Genomic DNA, 16,639 nt, shown 5'->3' with positions numbered 1-16,639 from the left:
CTCATTGACGAGCGGCTCAGGTTTTCTGAATATTGTTCAGCGGTGGTTAAAAAGGTGGATAGAATGCTTGGTTTCATTTTCAAAAAGGTCTCCTCGCGTTCTCCTACGGTCATTCTTTTCCTTTTCCGAGGCTTAGTTCGTCCTGGACTGGAGTATGCTGTGAGGTTTTGGAGATCATATCTACAGAAGGGACATAGACTTGGTTGAAGGGGTGCAGAGAAGAGCTACGCTTGTTCTTAGTGGCACACTGAGTTTAGTTATGAAGAGAGACTTCTTTTTTGAATATGTTCACATTGGATGCAGGCAGGTATCGGGGAGACATGATCGATGTGTTCAAAATTTTTAACAGGATGGATAGGATGGACAAAGAATTTTTACACCGTCATTTGAATGCTTTTATAAGGAGTCACCAGTATCGATTGGTGAGGGACAATGCAAGGCTATGGTGTCGCAGGGAGTTTTTCTCTAATAGGGTTGTTAATAAATGGAATAGCTTACCCCAGAGGTAGTAAATTCACAACACAATTGACACGTTTAAAAAGAAATGATAAACATGATGGGGTAAATCAAGAATCTACCCATACTTAGAATAAGACAACCATAAGTATTCTTTATGGGCATTGTATAATACTTTGTCGTGTATATATACTGTTTCTAGTTTTTGTAATTGCCTTTTTATTAGGGTTGCTGTAATTTTGAAGTATATGACATCCATATTTGTTAAGGACAACTTTTTCTCAGCCACCTCGTTGGGCATTTTGCCTGTTATGGTGTTGTATTTGTATATACATTCTGTGATTCCATGTGCTTAGACATGTGACAGAATTTATTTTTGTGTGGTACACAGTTTTGTGGCAGAATTACCATTTTGTATGCAAGAGTAAATAAATGTTTAAGAAAATAATTAATTTTTTCAAACATTTTTCCCCCATTCAGATTTTATTCTTCATATAGGGGAAAAGTGGGTAAAAGTATACACACAATTTTTTTGCTGTTGGCAGCAGCACAAATAAAGGTGCTATGACTAAGTTAACACGTGTTTTGAAGCATCTTAAGAAACCATCATTGTTGATAACATCTTTAATGTCCCCAACTTATTATGTAAAATATTGTAAAATATATCATATTAGTATGTAATTTTTTCTGCGGAGAAATCTTAATTTTTTTTCTAGATAAACGATTGATAAAATCTTTCAAGGTTTAATTTATTATGAATTAAATTCTGTCAAGCAGCATGGTGACGTTAGAATTCAACTCGATCTTAGGATATTGCTATCTATGAGAGATTTAGAGAAGCAATACACAGGAGGCCAAGAATACACACACACCGAGTGTGTACTCTTGGGGCTGGTCTCACTGTGTGTACACACATGCGAGTTCTATCATTAACAAAAATAGATCTGGAATTTGAAAAAGCAAAGGCTGTTGAGCTCATAATATAAAGAAAAGGGGTGACTGCATTGAAAAGACCCAGAAATCACAGAAGAAACTTTAAACACCACTGAAAAAGCTATGCTCTCAACAAGTTTGAACATGCAATAGAAATCCATCTGTCATAGGTTTTGAACTATTGTATGATAAAGATTGAGTGCAGCATGAAATATGTAAGGACAGGTGACATGAGGAATGTTCTAGTTAAACAAAATTATGAGGACATTTATTTACAACTACTGTGAAATCTTTGGGTGCATACTCTTACTTGACAGGGCTAGAAAGAGCATCATACACACACACATTCCTCACTTTTTTTAAATTTATAACTTGTTTGTTTATAAAGCTACTGCTCTACATTCTTGCCCTGTTATTTCCCGATTTAACAAACTGTGTATTGGAAAAGTTCCAAAAGTTCCGTTTTTTTAGTCAAAAATCCATTATGTCCTACTTCTACCCTCCTTTTCTCAATTACACAATGTCAATTCTTCAAACACACTGCATTTGCAGTTTTTATGGTTTTTCTAATTGACTTCATGACTTCTCTCCGTGTAAAAAAAAAGTCAACCTCTTTCATTATTTTTTTTTGGGGGGGGGGAAATGGTTGATAATTTTATAGAAATGCAGCCTATATTCCATGTACATTCATAAATATATCAACAGTTTGTTATGAAAAAGTACACGTAACAAAGTTTCTTATTTTTCCTTTTTTTCGGTTCGTATTATTTTAATAACATTTTCCCCATTGTTGCTTTTTCACTAACTGAAAAACATTACAATTTATTTTATTTTAATTTTGGTTTTAAAAAAAATGGTAAGAAACACCTGTTAATAAGATGAGCCCCCACCCAAAAACAATTTAGCAACTCCAGCCCCTTTTACATGTGCAAAATTGGGGGTTGCTTCAGTTATTATTACCTGCATGGCAAATATTTCCCCACTCAGTGAAAAAAAAAGAAAAGAAAGGAGATACCTCAAAAGAATTCCCCCCCCCCCTATTTTAGAGGAATGGTGTGTGACTATAACCTCCCCTACTCCTTTGCGCCATGAAAACTACCATTAGCTTCTTTTGTCAGCCATCTCAAGCCATCCAATTCCGTTCAACCCACGTGACCAGTGATGACTTCCAAAAAAAGAGGAAAATACAGACATAAACTGAATGCCACGTAAACAGGTTGTAGCGAAGATCCCTGATACCGGTACAGTTTTCTGTTTTTTATTTCCCACGTAAACAGGGTTGCCATCTAATTTAGTTTTTTTTCAAAACATTTGACATGGTTCTACATGGACAAACTATTCAAGTTCTAGACTAAAAAAACTTCAAACTATTTAGTTGAAAGTTTTTATTAATATGCATGTACAAAAGATTTTTAATAATTACTTTTCATTGCTATCCATGTGTAATTTACTGTTGCAAATTTTATAATCCTATATATATAGATTTGTCTTATGTTAAGAGTGACACTCTGCTCTATTGTTGTTAGTTAGTACTTGTTATTATTGGCCTTATTTTGTTGTGTTATTTAATCCCTCCTGAACTTGTTGAGATGGTCTTGATAATGCTGTCTCTCTAAACTTCCCACCTTTAGGCAGCTGTCTCACCACCTCATGCATGAGACCAGCCCCGTTGAGGTCAACATATGTCCACTTGTTGTATCGAAAACAAAAACAAGTGCTAAAAGGTGTCTTGAATTCAAAACAATGTGTGGTGGGACGGAGACTTTTAATTTGTGAAGCCCCACTGCAATTTTAAATGCATGAGCGGCAATTAAATTCAGATCTACAGTTTATAATTGATTCTGAACAGATATTCTTCTATGACTGAGAGGTTAGCAAACTTACCGATGAATGTGGGGACCCCGTTGAGGTAGCCATGCGCTTATCTATTTGTGAAACAGATAGCACAAGTATCTCTAGTCAGATATTATTTTGACAAGGACTGAGTAAGTTTTAAAACAGGAGCCTGTTTTTTGATTTATTAGGCAGAATTTATATGTTTGGGAGGTACTTCTGGCTGTCAAAATGCAGCTTTAAAATCAGAAGTAAACTGGCAATAAGTGAATATCGAACTGGAAAATTGTCAATCAAATTGTGTTGCATCATTAGCTAATTTTTTGTGACATCCTGTTTGGGAATGATTGGCATAAGGTGTGTTGCTATCAGGTAATTATGTATTTATACAGCTGCTAAACATGCATGAATAAAGTTAAAGAACACATTAAAAAAACACAGAACCATCAAGAGTATTCAAGCTCCATCCTAATATATTGGCATGTCTGCCATAAGCTATTCAGTACAAGAAGTTTGATCCAGGCAGAAGGTTTTGACTTATACATATTTCACGCTGACACCCCCCCCCCCCCATTTACAAAACAAGTTACGAAAGTTTCATCGGAAGGATTTTGTCAAAACGATTTTAACCAAAAAGTAAGACAATTGGGCAATTGGGAAGCCTGCATACCAAAACAATTATATTAGTTTTTTCTCTGTTACGTGCATTATTGGGATATATTTTAAGAATAGAAAATCGAGAATTTATAACCAGCCGACAGAAACATTATCTAAGTAATTTCAATGAATTACATTTATGCTACCATTCAGTTTTAATCTATGACAATAGATAGAAAAGCTTAACAATGAGGAAAAACTTGAAATTAAAAAAGTAGTATTACCCAGGTAAAGGACCTCCATTATCCAAATCATAGACTTGATAAGGATTGAGAAGTTTGCGAAATGAGCCAATGAGTTCCAAACCTTGGCAGCCTCCACTTTTTACATTCACAAAAACTAATAATGGCTATAAATAATACATGAAAAATTACACAAATAAGTTCTGTAAAATTGATTTTGCTAGAAATTTACGAGAAAGTATAGATATATGAGACATGTTAAGAAAGTAAAAATAGATAAAAGCAGCTAGTATTTATGAAAATTTTTTTTTGAAAAGATGTCAACTAAAAAAATTTACTGGTTCATTTGTTATTTTTCTGTATAATTGCTGCCATTATTCAAACATTTTTCATCTGGTTACTAGTTTCTCTATCCTAGTATTATAGCCCTTTCATGTATTAGACCCTGTATGTAAAATGTGGAAGTCGGGCTGAACTCTAAGGTAAAAAAGAATATCTACAGTGAAAAAAATACAATCCCACGTTTGTAAGTACTGGGTTGGAAAGGGATAGGAATCTACTGCCTGCTACCGCATTGAAACTTCATTTTACATCACGTGATCATCATGTAGTGTTGTCCTGTAAGATGTTTCTTCAGGTAGAGAAACAAATAGAAATTACTGGGCACAAGGTCCAGGCTATATGGCGGATAGTCAAAAATGTCATTCCATAAAAACAAGATTTAACTTGAATCTGCAGAGAAACGCATTGATGTACAAGCCTGAGCATTCTCATGAAGCAGACAGACACCATTTTCTTTTTACTAGCCCATTCAGGATGTTTGAATGTTTGGTATGATGTAGCATTAATTGTGATGCTGAGAAGTATGGATTCAGTGAGAAGAATGTTTTTCTGTCTCGAAAAACACAAATCCATCCTCCTACGAGCGATTTTTCTTTAAAAATTTGTTTCTTGGAGAAAACTTAGTGCCACTGCCAATTATTGAGGCTTGGAATTGAACATTGGTCCTACATCCAGAGAATTCCCAACTTAATTTTGTTGAATTTTTTCTGTCTTTGGGAATATTCTCTGGGAGCTCATATTTTGGGAAACTTGAGACACTGCACTTTACAATTAGCTGGATTCTCACTGGGAGTTTGTAGAATTTTAATTAACCGAATTCATCTACATACTTTTCTGTGTGCACAAAAAGTAGATTCCCCTTACCCGTATCGCAAATCATCAGAAAGTGATTCAGTAGGCTACAATACTCCATCTATTTTCGATGGGAACAGTTTAAAGGTTATAACTATAAACTTAGTTTAAACTATCGTTAGTGCTAGACGTGTCTGATGCAAATTCAATTTTCAAAAAACTATAACTTGAAATAAAATCTAATCAGAAAAATAAATACGCCTGGTTTTTGTTTTCTTTTTTATACATCCATGCATAAACCAGTTGCAGGCATGCAAATGCCCTTCATCCATTTTGGAGCAGCCAACTTTCATTTTTGGAGCAGAAATTTTGAAAATGGAACAGGACTAAAAACAAACTATATCTGCAATATAAGGAGTAATTTTTCTGTGAAACACCAAAAGTTTTGCCAAAAAGGGTTGGAACGGATAATTCTAAATATAATTCCTTCATAAATTAAAGTCAATTTAAATTTTTTCTGAAGTATCTTATGTCACTGCTAAAGCATGCATTACTGAAATGATAAATAAAAATTATTATAGACTTTTTTTAAACTATACACCATGCATACTGAAAGCAAGAATTTCTGCTGCTTCAACGCCGAAATCTTATTTATCTTGCTATAGCAAAAAAATATATAATATATATTTATATATCATAGGTATCTCGCAGAAGTTTTGTAAAAACTTCTTCCTTTGACTATTGTTGAGAGCAGACTAGCATGACCCCCCAATACAGAAGCAACCAGTGGACCATGCAACCATATTGAGCACCACCCTAGGAGGGGTGTCAAATCTAAGTTGAAAGGGTGAAAAAAGCTTTGTCACAAAAAAAATGTGGTCAGTAACACCAAAAAGAGGTTCAGCAGGGGTAGAGATTTTTGCTTTAGCCGCACCTGTTCACTAAATCCGGATTTTCGCAATGTGAAATTGCCACGATTCGTAACTGCCAACGATAACTACATGGCTGCATAGTGGCTAGATGGCAAAACCGTGGATATTTTAGCTGGAGTTTTTTTACAAATCCTGTTTTTTCTAATGATCTCCAAAAAATTGATAATTTAAACGAGTGAACCAATCCCCTTTTTGATTCTTCGCAAAGGCACGTGTGCAATCTTGTAGGAAATAAAACAAATTTAAGCCATAGATATGTTGTCTTTGAACACAGGTAGGTAGCCGTGAAATTACCATTATTTTCAGCATATAACCTGCAGGAGAAAAAAACTGTCTTCAAAATTGAAAATTTCAACATACAGCCCTTCATTCAGGGACTTTGATAGCCTACAGGTTGTACCAACAACAGTACAGGACTTTCTACTTCAAAGTAGTAGAACTACTTTCCAAGGTTGCAAGATTATGGTAGAAAGTAAAAATTGCATGGAAGTTTCCACCTCATACCTTTTTCTTTGTCTCAGGAAGAATGCATCCATTGAACAAAATTTTCATGCTTCCTTTTCCTAAATTCTGGATATTTGATGATCTACAGTGCGTCAGCAGCACCCTGTGTATCACAAACAAGAAGTGGTCCAAATGCACAGGGATTCTGTACCTTAAAGCACCATGTAACAAGAGAACTGTTTTGGCATAGTTTGACGCAGCTCTTGCACACAACCCCCCCCCCCCCTGCGATTGTGACAGCATGCCATAGTCTTCTGTCATAAGAGATTCCAGAGGCATGGAGTGAGTATCTTTGATGGACCAATCCCAATAGTATGCTACAATTTTCTTATTTATCTGGTGTGTTGTGTGTTGTCTTATAATAAATTATAATACGATGTCCCATTCAAATTTACCGGAAGTTCATCATATCATTCAAGGACAATGCATAGCACACCCAAGGTAGACAAGCCTTAAAAAATGTTTCTGTTAGGACATTTACTCCTTACTACTATACGAATGCTTTATCTATTTTAAAATACAGTGAAACCTCACTACAATGACACTTGATATAACGATAAATACCTTTACAATGATATTTTCTCATATCTTGTTTGGAATCACTGATAGCCTAATTTGAAACTCCTCTTGATACAACTATATCCTCTACTATGATAAATTCTTCGCTAAAATATTATTTAACATTTTTGAAACTCCTACAATATTTTTTTTATATTTTACTTAAAATCACCTTCAATATAATTTTAAATTCTTCACCAGCTTGTTTTTTCGAGAGTGTCTAATAATATGAGTATTTCACAATATCTAAACCTGTAAAAAGTGTTGATAGGGTTGCCATACAGCTACTTTCAGTGTAGTACACAAGTGTTGTGCCAGAAATTGATTTACGGGATGAAACAACTAAACAACACCAATTCAGAAGAGATGTCAATAACGGCACAATGGCATAAATTTAGCTATGCCTAATGATAATGCTACCTCTCTATGACGATATTTCTTCTTGGTCCACAGAGTATCATTATATCGTTTCAAATACATAATAAACTTGGAAATTATTAATCCTTCAAGATAACTCCACAATATTTGATCAAATAGGAATACAACAGACTAAAAATTAATTTTGACATGATTTTTCTATGGATACAATTCTTGATCTTAAAATAAAAATGGTGGAAACAAAATAAAACTCACTCTGGTGCCTTCAGGAATCATCTCAGGAATTATATTTGGCAGAAGCAGGACTAGGAGGTTCTTCTCCTCATAGCTTGTCTCGCGCAGCATGTAAAAAGCCTTCACAGCAATATCAGCATTATCATACGTGATTATGAGTGATCCATATTCATAATATATAGGTCCTATTTGCCTAAATTTATAAGCTGCAAGATAGTTAAAAGCTGGACGTTAGTACAATAGTTATGAAATACTTACAATGAATATGAAACATACTGTAGGAATGACATAATTGTGTAAAATGTCGGGCAACAGTTTCATGTATGTTTTACTGCAAATGCCTGAAGATTAGTGAATTGAGGTATGGTTGAGGAAAAAAAATAGTGATGGAAAATAAGAAAGATGAGGAAATTTAAGTTTAAAAAATGCTTATACTTTGAAGTTTTTGCCAAAACTTTTTTTTGTACATACTGTGTTCTGTTGACCAAATTGGTGTGTGTGTGTGGAAGCCTTTCTTCTACTATTCTTTACTTTCACTCAAAAAGTGATACAGGTTAAATACTATTTCATCTATATGTAGTATGATTCCATTTACACAAACATATACAACCAAATGTTCAAACAAAGAAGACAGTGAGCAAAGTGAACATCAGTGGCTCATTCTATTTGAGCCCTCAATCAACCCATATAGGCACAAGAGTCAGCAGTATCACATGATCTAAATTAATTCAACTTTGAGAAACATTACAGAGGCTAAAATAACTGAAACTTTATAAATTCCAATCTAAAAAACTAGATAAGGCTACAGCCGAGTAGGTATGTGTATTGAAAGGCTGATTGCTCATTTCAGACTTTAACCAATATGTGCAAATGCACCTATTGCATGCATCTATGCTGCATTTACAGATTTAGTTTGGTAAAGAATAAAATTTAAGCATTTACAAATATTTTCCAGTCTTTTACAATTTCACCATGATAAATGCTAGAACTTACGAAAACCTTCAGGCTGCTACAGTAACATATGCATAGAAAAGCTCTGGTAAAATCTCCAAGTCGTATATTAAGGTCCCATTACAACCCTGACAACACATGCCTTAATTTTCTACTGGTCTCACAAAATTAAAATTGAGGTTAATAACTCAACAATACTTATAGGATGCTACTATCGTAACCTGCAACTGCTACCAAAATCCTTGATTTATTCTGCCCCCCCCCCCCAAGGATAATATTGCCCAATTTAAACATTAATCATACAATGCAAGGTTATGGTGTCGCAGGGAATTTTTCTCTAATAGTGTTGTTAATAAATGGAATAGCTTACCCCCGGAGGAAGTAAATTGTAACACAATTGTCACGCTCAAAAAGAAATACGATAAACATGTTGGGGTAAATCGAGAAGCTATCCATACTTGGAATAAGACAACCATAAGTATTCTCTAAGGGCATTGTATGATATTTATCACATGTATATATTGTTTATAATTTTTGTTAATTTCATTTTTAATTGGGTTGATGCATTTTTGAAATATATGACATCCATATTTTTATGGGCATCTTTTTCACAGCCATCTCGTTGGGCATTTTGCCTGTTGTGGCGTTGTATTTGTATTAAGAAACCCTGCTTTACTATGACATTTAATGGAATTTAGTATGACATAAACAGAAGAATTATCTTTGATTTAGAGTTTATATCGATGGCTGATAGGGACTTTCCTTTATATCCTGCATACATACAATAATACTCAGTTCTCTTTCACTGCTCAATGAATTGAAAACTTTTACACATATATTTCAATCTCATGTGAACAGCAAGATACATATTTTTTTGTTATAAAAGTGTTTATTAACTTGAAACTAAATATTCATATATCATGCACATATAATTTAACTAAACCCTTTGAAGGGCTATGTCTTAACAAAGGTCAATGGTATTAAAATCTATCAGAGGTGGGGGAAAGAATAATTTTCATGTGAGGAACGGTTGAAAACTCATCACTTGCACGTATCACTATAATTTAGTAACTTTTATCATATTGAGATTATTTTAACTTACGTTTTCCAAGCAAATTCACTAAAATATTTTCATACTGTCTTTGTGATAGATTTGGTGGGAGATTACCAACAAAAAGCGCTACATTAGAGCTTGAAACATTTTCTTTCTTCTGCAAATAAAACCTTGTCAGCTCTTTTTGTCTGACAGACTCCTGCAACAGAAAAGATTTCCAGTAATCCACAAGCGAAATCTTGTCTACATGAAGAAACTTATTCTACACAAAGAATTACATAAATATTTGATTTCTAACCTATTTAAATAATTTAAAAACTTCAGAAATTTCTCACAAATATTCAAATTTAGGGTCAAATTATAACAAAAGAAAAATATAATTAACAGGCTTTTCATCTCTCCTCACTGATTTCCTATAAATTCAAGAGGTGCTTCTTAGAAAAAAATTAAATCTGTGCAAAAAAAAGTATAGCATATTTCAGTGGTTCTCAACCTGCAGTATGCTATTGATTACCCTTAAGTCTCTCGTGTACCCCTGGGGAGAAACAAGATGTTATACAGGACAGGTACTCAAGTAGTAGTAATAATTAGAATAATCAGCAATGGCCAAAAAAAAAATGATCTGAGAAATAAAGTGCAGAAAGAAATGACAATATACCGAAGAGGTAAGCAAGATTACTAAGCATTTCTAGTGGTTCTTACATCTCACTCATTTCTAGAGATTTGAAAGCCTCTTGTGTATTTATATTGGCACGCAAGATTTGCCTTCTACACATTCCTAGGAATATGCAAGCCTCCTATACTTTCCAAGTGACAAACAAGTCTTTTATGCATATAAAGTGAAAACTCACTACAATGATAATATAAGATAAATTCCTCTACAACAATATTTTTTCAAGTCTTGTTTGGAAATGTCTATACTCTAATGTTAAACTGCTGCCTCTCAATTTTTTTTCTTGGTCTGCAGAGTCATTATATCAAAGTTTCACTGCAATAAGAATTTCCAAGGTTAATTTTAAGCATAAAAAGTTGGGAACCACTAGATTTTCTTCTTCTCATAAGAGAATAAAATATATAGAAATAGAATAAGAAAAATTGAATAAAAAATACAGCATGTAAAACTTTCTCAGTAATGATTTCTGGTTACCCACCTCTATAATAATTTAAATTCTTAGATTCTTTGCTCTTTGATAAACAAATATGCTTACCCGGTATTGTACACTGGATTTTCTTGGGGGAGGATCACTTTATTTTCTTCCAAGGGGAGAAAGGTCTATCAGGGTTTCCAGCAAAATCTGCTTGATCATTTTCCTGATTGAAACTTCAGAAGACATATAATTCAAAATCTAAACCTTCCAAATTTTGAATTTTTGTTTCTCTGGTATGTTTTTCCCTCTTTGCAGAATAATTTCCCAGACTTTTATCAAATGCTTCCATATTTAAATAACTTCTATGAATATTTTACATTTTTCCCGACTGTTCATTTCCCTGACTTTACAGGTCCCTGGAAACAGTCTTTTATCATAAAAAATACACCACAATGTTAGCTCAAGGCACCCCACACCATACATCAATGTGCTCAACTTTGATTTTTTGGGTAAAGAGATATAACATATCTGATGCCTTAAGCAAATATAGAGATTTACCAGAACAAATATTTATTTCATTAATAAAATATAATTAAAAATAAATTTGAAGTTCATCTTGATTTCAACAAGAAAAAGGGGTGGTTGAATAACTTACAAAAAGAAAAGGTGTTCTTAAATAAACCCCATATATATAGACACCACATCCTACTTCATTAATTGACAAATGAGAATTGAAAACTGAAGTTGTACTGCAAAACCTCATTTATTCAACTTTCATATTTATATATTGTTTTGGATTAGGTCTCAATTCTTTTCTATGGTGCAACTTCAATTACACATTTTGATTGCAACTTCAATCCCAAATATTGGGGAAATTGTCATTTCCAGACGTGCCAACTTTTGGAATCCAGAAATCCGGAGATTCTCCTGAAGGGGAGAATCCCCCCCCCCCACACGGTACTCATAGACATGATAAAAAAAAATTCACAAAAAAAAAATTTCAATCAATTAATAAAAAGTTCCATTCTCTTCCCCCCCCAAGGCAGGTTCTGCACTGCCCCCCTCTCGAGCAGAGTATAATTCCATGTCAGTCTTTCCATGCAGAATAGAGAAATCACATCTACATACTATTCATAAAATATAAGTTTCCTTCCGTGGATGCTGTCAGTGATTGATAATCTTGGATATATGAACTCTTAAAAGCTTTATATTTCGCTTTATATAGCTTAAAGTTTTATATTTTCTTTCTGAAGACATATTTAATCGGAAAAAACAATTAAAAAACTTCAAAATACAAAGCTGCTAATGAAAAAATTTGTGTTTACCACACGGCTGTTAATGTAATACAATAACGATTATACAGGAATTTCGGCGAACGAGGGCTTCCCCCTGATAAATGATTGCCGAAAGACGCTACGTAAACAAAGTCAAGTCTTTGCCAGTTGCTTAAATGCGGTTCCCAAGACTTTTTTCCAGTTTCTCGATGGAAATGATCACGGCTGTCCTCTATGGGTGTTTCCCTAACAACGATGGCAGTCATTGACGTCACGACAACGTGAAAGCTCGCGTAAAATCCAATTTTCTGCTCCGGAGAAATTTTAACAAATCCGGAGAGCGAGAAGAAGGATGAAAAATCCGGAGAGTTGGCAGGTCTGCATTTCTATCACATTTGAATCCTAATATTTTTGGTGTGTGACAAAAATATGTAACTGAAGTCATCTTTCTTAGTTATTGCCACAGAAAAACCCACAAAATTTAAAGGCCATTGTCAACTTAACATATATAAGTACAACACAAGCTTTCAATAGGCTGACCATCACTTTGAAGTGGGCACAAAAGTGATTTATTTATTTGAGAAATTGGGAAATGCTGTGAGCCTCAAACAAAAAAAAATGTAATTCCCAGAGTTTACTTTGTAGACTAGCACTAAGGTCTGCTGCACCTTTTAGAAGGCTTTTACTCTTCTTTTAAGACAGTGCATCTTGTTAACAGTAGAGAAAACAACTAAGGGTCACTGTGAGAGGGCATGGCTGAGAATACAAATATAGAAAAAAGTAAGCATAAAAATTTAATATTTGTAAATACAATATTTATCACACACACACAAGAAATTAGATATATAAAATCACTATGATTTGACAACATATCACTCTTGGCAAGTTTTGATTGGCTCAAAAGTTGCAATTTCCAGCAAGTATGCACAGATAGAATTAACTCGTCCTTTTTATTTACAATAACAATTACATTTTTTGACAATCAAAAATTTTTTAAAACGTTGAATTCGTTTCACAATTTGTGAACCACACCTTCAAGCATTGACAATAAATTCTGAAAACTTCATAGTCAAATGCCTCTATTAATATATACTGCATTTAAAAATATAAAATTTTTTGTAAATGTCTTTTCAGATCCATATTTACATTTCACTAATTGGAAGTTTTAGCACACAAGGTCTACATAAAAAGTTAGCTATACTATTTTGTTATGAATACTGCCCCTTGGGAAATTTAAGACATTTTGAAGTTTTCAGCATTTATCAGACATTGTGACTGAGGGTGTGGTTCGCAAATTGCAAAACTTAATTAAATTTGTATAAATTCTGTAATTGTGCAAAAAAAATGCAATTGTATTTTTTTTATTCTGTGAATTGAAGAATAAAATGTGGTTGAGTTCATTCTATTTGTGTACAGTCCCTAAAAATGGCAACTTTTGAGGCAACGATAGCTTGCCAACACAGTGATAAGTTACACACAAAAACAGTGATTTTATATATTTAAGTATGACTTTTTTTTGCAAATGACTTTCCAGAAAGGGATCTACATTTGCATAACTGGAAGTTTTAACACACAGGAACTGTGTAAAAAGTTAAACTTATGCCATGGCCAGAGGCAATCAGACAAAGAAAACATTGAGGAGGCTTAAAGTTGCTGCTCGTCCTGTTTATACAAGACTCAAGGGCATAAGCAGGAGTGGGAGGGTGCATCACATTGTTTTTTCAGAAGTTATTGGGGGGCTCAAATGGCCATGGCATCTGAAAAATTGGTATTAGCGCATAAAATTTTCTTTGTGCAGTTACTAAATTGCAGGCTGAGAGCAGCACAAAATGTTTAGAATTCATAGCAGCTTACCTGCTAACATGAAAGAGGCCCTGAAAAAGTCGAAAGAAACTATTTTGAATCTTTTTTCTTGAGGTAAAATTTTTTTCGGTAACTAAAAAATTGTTCTGGCGCCTTGATTTTTTTTGCGATTTGTCCAGCCTTGATCTATATGTGTGTTTATGTTCTAGATTTAGACTGTATAGGTCAATGTTACCTATTGTATTGTCCTGGATGAGCAAGAGATATTTGTCTTCACCAGTGATTTTAAATAAATCAGTTCCTTATAATTCTTGCTTTTGGCGCGATCACAATTTCTTAAAATAACCTGTGCCTCACACCAGAGTGAATGAAATAAGGAAAAGCAGGGTTGTGTCTCTAGTGGTGTAGATATCATGATTACCTAGTATGCAAAAGGGGCCTGGGTTTCAGTCCTGGTAGAGACCAAATGACTTTTCTTTCATAGTTCACATTAGCAGAGAATGAACCAGAAAATGTTTCCTTAAAATATTTTTACTAATGTTTTTAGAAACTGAATAGAATGCTGGCAACACATATTAAGCATTCATTCACAACTGTTACCAATCTACTTAGCACAATTTAAATACATTTCATTAGCTAACATATATTTTAGTACAGAGTAGAATCTACCTTATCTAAAATTAAAGGGACTGAACATATTTCAGATATTGATAAATATATCCTTATAATTATAAAAAGGCAAAAGTAAAAAGCTTTGAAGTAAATAAAAAATTTACTTATTACAATTTTGTATACATCTAACAAAATCATCTAATTATTTCTTTGGCCACTGACCCCATGTAGACCCACTTGCACATATCTTTGAATATGCAAATAAAATTTGTCTTTTTTCTGGATATTTGAAGTGTTTCACCGTATTTCCATTTTAAAGCCATTTAAGTCACATTCAGACACGTTATCATTTGATCATGGAAAAAAAACTCACTCTGGCAATGTTTTTAAGCAAGTCCCAAGGGCCCTCTTGATTGTCCATAGCCCTCTCATGAACAGCTAAAGAAATTAAATGAGAAAATCAGATGTATCATCAACAAATGAATTTAATTTTCAAATAGACTGTATAAATAAGTAAGGTGTCCAGTAAATACCCCAACTTTGTCTCAATTATAAGAACAATAAACTTAATGAGTTGAGTAATTAGTCTGAAGGAAAAGTTACTAATATTTTCCTGATTCATGATGGAAGTTTCAAACTCAAGTTAATTGAAGCATTGATATTGAAAAGGAGGCAAGTGCCAAAATTTGAATAACTTTTTCATTCTTGTTACAAAATCAGCAACACTGAGAAAGATGCATAACTGAGGTGTCCCAGTTCTTAAGATGTCACTAATGATAATTTAACCACTCTTACACTGAAAAGGAGGCAAGTGAAACCTTTTGTTTGCTTGTCCTGTAAAATTCAGAGTTTCTGCACTTACCTCCTTTTCAATGTCAACGCCTCCATTTCTCATGCTATATTATTTTAGATAGCATAGATTGCTAACAAAAGTTAGTATTCCAGAGTACTAGCAAAATGTAGTTATGAAATTTTTAATGAATGATTCAAAACCAAAGCCAAAATTTATTATTGACTATCTTGTGTAATTGAACATTAGAATGCAACATCTTCATTAGTGTTTAAGTAGTATTAAGGCTGTTGTAAAGATTGTGAATCCAAAGGATGGTATCTGTTGAAATTTCATACAATACTTTTTGTCCATGCAGTAACAGCTACAGTGATTTTGTAACAGAAGCTTTTTTATGATGATTTCTTGCAAAAATAACACACACACTAAGTTGGAATTTATGCAAAGGCTAGCTACTATACTTTCACATGAATTTCGAAAGGGTCATTGACAAGAAACATGATAGATTCTTCAGTAAAAATGTCATTCCGAAATAAAATCCTCATATTGATGAGTTCATAGTCACTAAAAATAAAAGTCAGTTATTGACCAAATTTTATTTAGAAGTATTTTCATGTGAATCCTTGTAATTACAGCTTGGCTTTGAGTGATTTTTCACCCTTTTTTCATATTTTGCAAAGAACCATCTTGGAGGACAAAAGCTTCCTGTATCTGACAACAATCTAGGTAATTCTCTCATGGTTCAATACGAGTCAATGAAATTTTACATTACTGAAATACACTACAGTGTTACTACTAGAGAATCACACAGCCTAATGGACAAAAGTTATTGAAATGCCATGGGACCGGTAACATGCCAGGTTGAAAAATATTTTAGATACAGTGTGTCTCAAAAATCAGAACCTCAAAAGTTTCAGGTTCTCTACAATTTGAGAAAATGAAGAGATTTTGAATTTCCTTCTCTTTCAAGACATTTTTTAAACTTTTTCCAAGACATTTTTTAAACTTTTTCCAAGACATTTTTTAAACTTTTTCCAAGACAGCATTTTGTTAAATTTTTTACATAAATAAGAATAATTTCAGATTGAAAGTTATTTGACAGAGAGCTTATGTGCAAAGAAGACAATTTTCAGCAATTATTTCATCAAATATGAATAACTTTTTTTAAATTTCCATATTTTATGAAAATGACCCATATAAGTTGCATATGTAATTTTTTCCTGAAATACTGTATTTTTTTCAATTATGTTTAACACATTTATATTT

The 16,639-nt window shown here is 33.4% G+C and overlaps 1 protein-coding gene across 1 annotated transcript in view; it reads right to left on the bottom strand.

Moving 5' to 3' along the window:
- Nucleotides 1-16,639, bottom strand: part of LOC149065674 (diacylglycerol kinase theta-like) — a 132,647-nt gene that overhangs the window by 46,814 nt on the left and 69,194 nt on the right. Inside the window, exons 12-15 of the mRNA XM_089254062.1 lie at nucleotides 14,957-15,021; nucleotides 9,855-10,005; nucleotides 7,823-8,007; nucleotides 4,104-4,228 (exon numbers count right to left, since the gene is read on the bottom strand). Of these exons, the coding sequence (XP_089110188.1) occupies nucleotides 4,104-4,228; nucleotides 7,823-8,007; nucleotides 9,855-10,005; nucleotides 14,957-15,021 (526 nt within the window). The remainder of the gene's footprint in view (nucleotides 1-4,103; nucleotides 4,229-7,822; nucleotides 8,008-9,854; nucleotides 10,006-14,956; nucleotides 15,022-16,639) is intronic.

Source organism: Pholcus phalangioides, unplaced genomic scaffold (assembly GCF_987345545.1).
Source record: "Pholcus phalangioides strain wild (caught in Gottingen) unplaced genomic scaffold, Ppha-v1.0 ptg000039l_1, whole genome shotgun sequence".
Lineage (NCBI taxonomy): Eukaryota > Metazoa > Arthropoda > Arachnida > Araneae > Pholcidae > Pholcus > Pholcus phalangioides.
Note: the sequence above shows the minus strand (reverse complement) of the source record. Positions and strands in the feature narration are given on the sequence as shown.